Here is a 10,395-nt window from a genome sequence, read left to right as displayed (position 1 = left end):
AAAATATCACCCATGCCTATAGCACACTCCAACAATTTGATGGACAAGGGGTCCCGGTTGCAGTTGGAAAAATTGCAACAATTCAAGTCCTAAGAGAGGAACCAAGGAACAATTTCCTTTCAGCCATATTTCAGAAAGAGCTAAGAAGAAGGCACCAATCTCCTACACAGCCCCAGGCAAACCAACCCTCAAAGTCGAAGAGTTTTGACACAAGGAACCAAAAAGGACTTAGCAAGCACGATCTGAGCTGAAAGAACTATATATTAACCAATTTTCTGAATTTTAGCCAAAAAGATCAAGACACTAGAACCCAGAAGACGGACAAGGCAAGAAGGGCAATCCACACTCAAAAAGCACAGACTCGTGGGAACAAATAACAGCAGTTGCTGAACTCATCAAAGAGCTTCCAAACAACCTGCCATGTGTCTAGAGGAAATGGAACTCTTCCATCAGTGCGCCATAAGGAACAGAGAGTGTGCTTATATTCAGTTAGTACGCAGATCCTTTGTTGCGCCCAAAAAACTCGCAATTTTAAAGTTTATAAAACCATGCCCAATTAGCAACAAAGAAACCCAATCAAGTATCCATAAAGGCCACAAACGGCCAAGCATCCTGCCAAAAGGTCAACAGCATCAATACTACACAAACTATTAATTAACAAACTAGCACAGAGTAAAGCAATATGCAAGAAAAATAAATTACCCGCTTGACTCCTGTTTATTTAGAAAGATACTGAAAACAGGGCAGCCAAAATGAGCATCTACTTATAAAGAAAGATTCTACTTAGGTGAGAAGAAGCAAAACAAACCCAAATGGTGGACCACTCCCCATCATTCTTCCATATACCCATGCAAAGACCAAACCATCTACCATAATTGGGCATTCAAAAAAGTCAACGAGAAGTTGGACAGAAGTAATGGCAATTGCTGTTGACAATGCATGAGTCACAAAAAATGGAGCATTCAGAGAGCATAAGACCATATTTGAAAGAGCATGTCAAGAAAGCACAAGACTCCATCGGACCAAAACATCGAACACAGCATTTAAGGAGCACATAAATAGTCAGTAGATTTGTGCCAAGTTTCACACTTCAAAGGACTGAACTATTATATTGTTCCACCCAGACAACAATGAAGAGAGCACATCCTGTAAAAAAGAAACTTCATGCTTCGCCATAAGAGCAGCAACCTTAGTTCATAAGCTGCAATCAAAATATGCTTCCATCAATACAACAATGATCACAAATTTGAATCCAAAAAAGGAAAAGAAGAAGAAATTAGCAAGCCAAAAGAATAATTAAATATGCATACCACATACAGTCATCTTATCCAGAACGAGGACCTCCAGTTCCACGACGGTCATACGGTCCAGAACGATCACGATTGTATCTATCACTTCCAGACCCCCCACGACTACCTGCATCCCTGCTCCGCCCACCAAATCGATCTCCATTCCTATCAGGTCCGTAACGACCAGCACCACCAGCACCACCACCTCCTCCATAACGATCCCCCCTACCACCATACTTGCCCCCCCTAGCCCCATCACTAGGACACTCCCTAGCAAAGTGTCCAGGTTTCCCACACTTAAAACACTCCCCACCATTAGACCCACGGCCGCCATCATAGCCCCGATTACGATCATGGTCACGATCACGTCCACGATCACGATTACGGTCACCATCATAATCTCTCCCTGACCCTTGTTGAGGCTTAGCTCTATCAACAGTTATATTCCGCCCATCCAAATCCATTCCATTCATTTCTTTAATTGCTTCTTCCATGGCCTCTTTCTCATCAAAAGTGACAAATCCAAATCCACGAGAACGGCCAGAAAACTTGTCGACAGCTACCTGAATCAACAAAAGTTTTCTCAGTCAAATCTTGTTGATGATTAATTAAAACATCATAAAATATAGTTTGGAGTGCAGGCCAAAACGAAAAAAATTAATGCCATAATGTATTCAAAAAATAATAAAGTTCCAAACAGCTTATCAGTTATAATTCTTTAAACAAATAATGCTATTATGATTACTAGTTGTGTTCTGTACAACATATTATTGTCATCTAAAGTAATTAATGTCAATCTGAATTGGAAAATAAACTGACATCCAGGGGCATAAAGAATAGTTTTCAAAAGGGGTTACACGTTCAGAAACCGAAGGCGGCAAGTGAAAACAAAGAAACTGAAAAAGCTTATGAACTAATGAAATCTATTACCTTGTGTAAAAGCAACAATGAAAGAAAATACAATGTTTGACCAGGATCAAATTTGATGATGATAATCAGAAAGCTCAAGTATTTAGAAGATAGAGAATGAATAAGAGAAGATATGTCATAAAGAGAGAGTTTCATGATTCATTACCTTGGCCTCAAGAAGATTTCCAAACTTCTCAAATGCATCTTTTAGGCCCCTATCTGATGTTGACCATGAAAGGTTACCAATAAAACAGCGGTACTCCACATCTTCAGACATACTATAAGCTGCATTTTTTTCAGCAAAAAAATAACAAAAAAAATTCAACACATGGGTGTTAAATCAATTTGAGATCTCTTCTTGGATTAAACATGCCATCACCAGATCAGCATTGAGAAATGGAGGAAACATGCTTAATGAATGTAATGATTGAAAACAAGCATTTCAAAGTATGAGCAAACAAAAGAACAAGAAGCAACTTATGACTGTTAAAATTTCTATGACCACAAGGAATCAATTTACTTGCATTCACGGTATCTTTTATTTGGAAAGATCATATCCCAAAAGATGGAAACACTCTTCACAATAATAAATGCCACACCAACAATAAAAGGCAATCACTTAAAAGAAATATAAATGGATAAAGATACCAAAATTTTTGGTAAAAGATTGAATGAATGACATTACAAAATCACTTCATTAAATTCAGTTAAACAATTTCAATAAAGAAAACATTAGGCACTGCTTGGCTGTTAGTTTTATGCTTCCACAACTGTTACTATAAAGGATAAGAAAATGACAAGCAAAACCAAATCATATTCGATTGAAAAAAAAAGAAAATAATTAAAACACAACACAGATTCAATTACGATTGCTCGATATTAAAGTAAAAAATCATGCCTTTAGCCGTTTTAGAAATTTTAGTTTTCAATTTTCAACTATTCAAAAGCAATTGTTGCATTTTGCTTCCGGTAGCAGAAACCAAAAAAAAAAAAAAGGGCTTGGTCTACAATTGCCCTAAATCTCCACTCTACATTTATTAATGAAATTCAGATAGACGAATTTAAGTATCCTTCAATTAAAAAAAAAAAAAGAAAATTTTCCATTTCATATTCAGTCAATACTGCCATCCAAACAATATTAGTATCAACATTGTCAATGCACTATTACAACCACTGAATCACACCTAAGTTAGCTAACTGTACACATTCGCACTCCGGCTTTTAGACCAAAAGTCCGCAACAACATGTATTTACAAACAATCGAATTAACTTATAAATCCAACAAATAAATAATTCTAATCTGCTAACCGATTAAAAACAACAGATTCCATATAAAATCATATTAGAAGAATTAAATTAGTCAGATCTGAAGCCAACAAGCAATTAAGCGAAAACCTAATCGAAAGAAAACAACAATTACAAGATTGCAGAAAAGAAACAGATTTAATGGATAAGATTAGAGATAGATAGATAGAGAGAGAGGGAGAGTTAGCGTACCAAAGAAGCAGAGGCGAAGGAGAAGTAAACTTGAAAAGATTTGTAAAGCTTGCTTTGTGTCGAAGGAAACCTAAAAATATAAACTGTGGAGATTGAGAGAGAATCAGCAGCGGAAGCGGTAGCGTAAGTCTTCGCGATGCCAAACCTTAAATTTTGTTTTAGGGCTTTTTTTTTCTTTTTTTGGTTCCGAGGGATAATAATATCTAAATAGTACCTCGAATTTTATAAGAAAATATATGTATGCTTTTATGCTGTATTAAATTATAAATTTTTATTTATTATAATTATATTCATTAAATTTAAAAATTAATGAATAAAGTCTAATTTTAGAATCTAAACATAACTTTTCTCAAATATTTATCATAAATCTCATTCAAATAAACATATTAGATCAATCAACTAAAAAAATTAACAGAATATAGAATATAAAATATTTTATAACATCAAGGTTCTCATTGTTTATACCAATTGATCCCTTTACTTTGCTGAGGAATTTTATTTATATTTATATTAATATAATTATATTTTATTAATTAAAAAATTAAATATATAAAAAATAATTAATTATAAATTATATAATACAAATGCGTTAACTTGAAAATAAATACCAATTATTATTATTTAAATTTTATTTAAAATTTTTTATTATTTGTGTCAAATTTAAATAAAAATTTCACATAAATTTTTTTCCTAAAAAAAAATCAATCATAATTATCATTTACTTTCAAATTATCATTCATTCTCTTTTTTTTTTTTTTTCTTTTTCATAAGATAAATTGCAGGTTGAAAACATTAAACATTTTCAAATCCTTATAACATTTTTTTATATTTCAACAAACATTTGTTGAGGAAATTTTTATTTTAATTCCTAACCTTAGTTTAGGAATCATTTGTTACGCCTGAAGCAATAATCACAACAATACAAAAGTAAAAACAATAATTAATAATAAAAACGTAAAAAAAATAAAGCACACCAAGATTTACGTGAAAAACCCTCCAGTGTAGAGGAAAAAAATCACAGACCACCAGAAAAATCTTCACTATCAAATAATAGGTATACAAAGTTCTTCTCTAGCTAAAACTAGAGATAATCAACAATTAAAGAAACAATTGAAAAAATCTCACCAAATAAGTGACTCAACAAATACACCATGGATTTATTCCTAGAGAGCTTCAAACCCGATCTTCACCGTTAAGAATGTAAAATTCTAAATCATAAACCTCTTGACAACAGATCGACTTCTATTCAACCAACTCTCCCTTCTCTTTTTTCTCTCTACTTTTTTTGGCTTTTCTTATTTCTTTACTTGGTTTTCGACACACACTTAAAACAATCTCACCTCTTTTTTATTAAGTAGCTAGGGCTTTGTGTAAAATGAAAGATCAAGGCCCATGGCCTTTACTTGGTCTAAAACCACTTACATGAGGTTGGACCCCATTTTTCTAACAATCTCCCTTTCCAGCCCCATTAGGAGGAGATTCATCACCATAACAGTTTTATCTAGAACTTACCTTGGCCAGGGAACTCATTTCAGCCAAGGTACTGCAAAGCTCAAGCTTTTTTTTGAAAAATATCTTAGTCAACATATCTGCTACATTCTTATCAATATGAATTTTTTTCAATAGCATCTGTTGTTCTTCAATCACTGAATGTAACCAATGATATCTAACATCAATGTGCTTTGTTTTAGCATGGTACATGGTATTCTTACTCAAATCTAAAGCACTCTGGCTATCATAAAATATCACATATTCTTTCTGATTCAACCACAATTCAAGAAAAAAATGTTTCATCCAAAGCATTTCTTTACATGCTTCGGTTGCTGTAATATACTCAGCCTCTGTAGTTAACAAAGCAACGCACTTCTGTAACTTAGATTGTCGAGATACAACTCCTGTAAAAGTGAACAAATATCCTGAAGTAAATTTCTTACCATCAAGATCGCCTGTCATGTCAGCATCAGTAAACCTTTCTAGAACTGGTTGTGAAACTCCATAAGTCAAGCACATTTTTGAGGTACCCCTTAAATATCTAAAAATCCATTTCACTACTTCTCAGTAAACCTTTCTTGGATTAGAAAGAAATCTACTCACTACATCAACTGCATGAGTAATGTCAGGCATTGTACAAACCATAAGATACATTAAAGAATCGATTGCAAAAGAATAAAGAATATTAGACATAGCTAGTTGCTTTTCCTTAGACACTGGATAAGATTTCTTACTTAGATGAAAATGGTTGGCAAGTGGACTACTAACTGATTTAGCATGTTGCATGTTGCATGTTGAATCTACCAAGCACTTGTTCAACATACTTTCCCTGTGACAACCATAGCTTTTCAACTCTCCTATCTCGGATAATGTCCATACCAAGAATCTACTTTGCTGGACCTAAATCTTTCATATCAAAAGACTTAGATAATTGTTCTTTCAACCTGCAAACCATACTAGCATATTGTCTTACAATCAACATATCATCAACATATAATAATAGGATAATAAAGTTACCATTAAGGAATTGTTTAACATACACACAAGAATCTACTGTTGTTCTTTTATAGCTATGACTCACTATAAAAGAATCAAACTTCTTGTACCACTGTCGTGGAATTTGTTTCAAGCTATACAAGCTTTTCTTCAATTTACAAATTAAGTGCTCTTTCTCTTTCACTTCAAAACACTCAGGCTGATTCATATAAATGTTTTCCTGTAAATCACCATGCAAAAATATAGTTTTAACATCAAGTTACTCAAGCTCAAGATTCAAACTAGCTGCTAATCCCAATACCACTCGAATAGAACTCATCTTTACAACTGGAGTAAAAATCTCATCAAAATCGATGCTTGGTTTCTGAGAAAAACTTTTTACTACCAATCGAGCTTTATACCTCACTAGTTTTTCACCATCTTTTTTTAACTTGAACATCCATTTATTCTTTAATGACCTCTTCCCTTTTAAAAGTTTAACAAGATCATAAGTACCATTCTTTCGTAATGACTCCATCTCTTCTTTCATTACTTTTAACCAATGCTCTCTATTCGAAGTAATCTGCACATCTTGAAAGCTTTCTGGCTATCTTTCACTGGTAACTAAAATAAAATTTGAACTTGGATACCTGGTAGATGGCTTGCGCTCTCTAGTAAATCTTCTGGGTTGAGACTCTACATCACGTGATATCAAAGGTAGCTCTTCCTACTCAACACTCTTAGGTAGAGAGGATTACTCCCCTTGTTCAAAACTAATTGCATCTGACTCATCACCAACTGTGACTGGTTCATTCAAAATTTCAAGTTCTATTTCTTGTTCATTTCTACCATCTGTGGCTCTTTCTTGTGGAAACCCTATCGGTGTTGAAACATCACACTCAACAGTAACTCATGTAGTCTTCTCATTTTTCTCAAGGTCTGCTATGGTTTTTTTTTCATGAAAGACCATATTTTTACTTTTGACTGTCTTTTTCTTTACTGGATCCCATACCTTGTAACCAAATTCTTCATCACCATATCTTATAAACACACATTGTATGGCTTTACTGTCAAGCTTTGATCTCTGCTCTTTCGGCACATGTATGAATGCTTTACACCCAAAAACTTTCAAGTGAGAGCATAAAGTATCTTTTTCTATCCACACTCTTTTTGGAATGTCAAAGCCCAAAGGAACTGATGGTGATCTGTTAAGTAAATAACAAGCCGTGTTAACTGCTTCACCCCAGAATGACTTTGGTAATTTTGTCATCCTCAACATACATATGACTTTTTTCATAATGGTATGATTCATTCTTTCAACTATACCATTATGCTACGATGTTTTAGGTTTTGTCATTTCATGCCTGATCTCATGCTTTAAACAATATTCTTTAAAACCTTTAGATGTGTATTTCCCACCATTATCAGTTCGAATACACTTCAAGGTAATCCTGTTATCCTTTCAATCATGGTATGAAATTTTTAAAAATATTATAGTACCTAACTTTTATATTTTAACATAAATACCCAAGTCTTACGTGAAGTATCATCAATAAAAGTAATAAAATATCTATTACCACCTAATGATTTAACCTTAATAGGATCACATACGTCATAATAAATTAATTCCAATCTATTTTCTTTTATCTGAGAACTTTTACGAAAAGAAACTCTATGATGCTTACCAAATAAATAATAATCACATGAATCGAGAGACATACCTTTAGTTAAGGGAATAAGAGACTGTCTTACCAAAACTTGTAACCTCTTTTCACTCATGTGTGCTAGCCTCCTGTGCCACAAGTTTACTGAAGCATCATTTTCAATGGTATTTACCTGGTTACTATTCAATTACATCCATATCTTATACATTATGCAGCATAGTTTTTTTCTTGCAACTACCATAGATTCTTTAAAAGCTTTCACTGTCCATTCTTTTATCGACTTTCATATCTTTCCTTATCAAGGACATTAATAGCAAGCAAGTTTATTTTCATATCTGAAATGTGTCTGATATCCCTCAAAGTCAACATGTGACCTGTACTAGTTTGTACAATAATATCACCAATCTCAACAATCTGTGATACACTTTTGTTTTTCATCTTGGTATAACCAAAGTCTCTTACTTTGTAAGTTGTAAACAACTCTCTCTTAGGAACATAATGATATGTCGCTCATGTGTCAACTATCCATTTAATGTCGGGATCACTAACATGATTACAATCACCATGTGTACAAATCAAAATAACTGAATCACTATCTGAATTCACTGTTACAACATTACCATCATCTGAACTTTTACCTTTCTCATTTTTTTGCTCTTGCTTCAAGATTTTACAGTTTCATTTTATATGACCTACCTTACCACAATAGAAATACTTCACTTTACCTCTAGACTTGGATCTATATTTAGACTTACCACAGTCTTTTGAGTCCTGACCTCTGTCGATGTTTCTACCCCTATTCTCTGTAATCAGAGCTTGATTCTTAGGGTTTACATATTTTTACCTTACTTCTTCATTAAATATATTATCATTTACCATCTCTAATGTCACCTTATAATCAGGAGCTGAATTAAGAACAGTCACAACTAGAGTATTCCAACTGTCTGGCAATGAACCCAAAAGAAATAATACATTCATTTCATCATCCATCTTAAGCTCCATAGTAGTCATCCAATTAAATATATCTTAAAAATTACTCAAGTGCTTTGTAACAGATCGTCCATCCCTGTACTGTAAAGTTACAAGCTTTTTAACAAGCATAACTTATTCATACATGTTTTTCTCTCATACAATGCTGTCAATTTTTCTCAAACAATGTGCGCATCTGACTCCTACGTTACATGATGAAACACGCTGATATCAACCCATTTTTTTATTGTAGCCAGCATCTTTCTACCTAGCTTCTTCTAGCTTTCATCTTTCATATCTGCTGGTTTAGTCGAATCACTCAATACTAGCTCATACAAATCTTTACAGTATAGATGATCCTCCATCATAGGCTTATAAATTGAATAATTCGATGCTGTCAATTTTATCATGAAATCTGTATCACCCTTCATGATCTCAAACAGAATTTACTTTTATCTTGGGTTGCTTTTGTATCGATGTCTCAAAATAACCCTCGCTCTGATACCACTTGTTATGCCCGAAGCAATAATTACAACAATACAGAAGTAATAGCAACAATCAATAATAAAAACACATGAAAAATAAAGTACACAAAGATTTACGTGAAAAATCCTCCAGTGTAGAGGGAAAAAACCATGGACCACCAGAAAAATCTTAACTATCAAATAATAGGTATACAAAGTTCTTCTCTAGCTAAAACTAGAGATAATCAACAATTAAAGAAACAATTGAAAAAATCTCACCAAATAAATGACGCAACAAATACACCATGAATTTATTCTTAGAGAGCTTCAAACCCGATCTTTACTGTTCAGAATGTAGAACTCTGAATCATAAACCTCCTGACAAGGTTCCAACTCAATCGGATCACGGATCGACTTTTGTTCAACCAACTCTCCCTTTTCTTTTTTCTCTATGCTTTTTTTGGTTTTTCTTCTTTCTCTACTTGATTTTCGACACACATTTAAAATAACTCCACCTCTTTTTTATTAAGTAGCTAGGGCTCTGTGTAAAATGAAAGATCAAGGCCCATGACTTTTATTTGGTCCAAAACCATTTACATGAGGTTGGATCAAATTTTCTTAACATCATTAGTTTAGGAAATGGATTTATTAACTTTAATGTTTCAACCTAGATATTTCGACAAATATTAATTTAGAAATCAAACAGTTGAGGATTTTTTTTAATATTTAATTATTTAATTATTATTTAAAAATAATTTAAATTAAATCAAATTAAATTTTAGTTGTTTATTTAAATAATATTTATTTTTATATGTTTTAATATTATTACTATTAGTTATTATAAATTACATAATAAATATGATCACATAATAATTATTTTTTCATAAAACTCTTTCTTTTTTTAATTTCCAATTTAAGAAAAAAATAACTACAAAGTATAAAAATAATAACAAAGTCAAATTCAACTATACTCATATAATTTTGTACCTTAATTAACCCTTAAACCAAGTGTTAATTGTTTAAAAATTGAATCTAAAAAATCTAAACAAAAGCTTTAGATTAAATAGGGATAACTTTAATATAAAGGTATTGATGATATTGGTTTTATCTTTGCTATTTAAAGTAACATAAAATAAA

General features: G+C 32.6%; 1 protein-coding gene across 2 annotated transcripts; it reads right to left on the bottom strand.

Moving 5' to 3' along the window:
* Nucleotides 1-965: 965 nt before the first annotated feature.
* ATRZ-1A (RNA-binding (RRM/RBD/RNP motifs) family protein with retrovirus zinc finger-like domain-containing protein) lies at nucleotides 966-3,903 on the bottom strand. Of its 2 annotated transcripts, none has more exons than XM_022882003.2 (4): nucleotides 3,696-3,903; nucleotides 2,365-2,483; nucleotides 1,311-1,852; nucleotides 966-1,201 (listed from the first exon to the last, which is right to left on the bottom strand). In XM_022882003.2, exons 2-3 carry the CDS (start codon nucleotides 2,473-2,475, stop codon nucleotides 1,325-1,327), a joined length of 639 nt encoding a protein of 212 aa, XP_022737738.1. In that variant the 5' UTR covers nucleotides 2,476-2,483; nucleotides 3,696-3,903; the 3' UTR covers nucleotides 966-1,201; nucleotides 1,311-1,324. The 2 variants fall into 2 exon arrangements, with proteins under 2 accessions (XP_022737738.1, XP_022737739.1); XM_022882004.2 differs by having other exon boundaries at nucleotides 1,318-1,852; nucleotides 3,696-3,836.
* Nucleotides 3,904-10,395: the final 6,492 nt, after the last annotated feature.

The sequence above is a fragment of the Durio zibethinus genome, chromosome 11, assembly GCF_047325235.1.
Source record: "Durio zibethinus cultivar Kanyao isolate XHJ-2024 chromosome 11, ASM4732523v1, whole genome shotgun sequence".
Taxonomy (NCBI): domain Eukaryota; kingdom Viridiplantae; phylum Streptophyta; class Magnoliopsida; order Malvales; family Malvaceae; genus Durio; species Durio zibethinus.
This window is presented reverse-complemented; position numbering and strand designations above follow the sequence as displayed.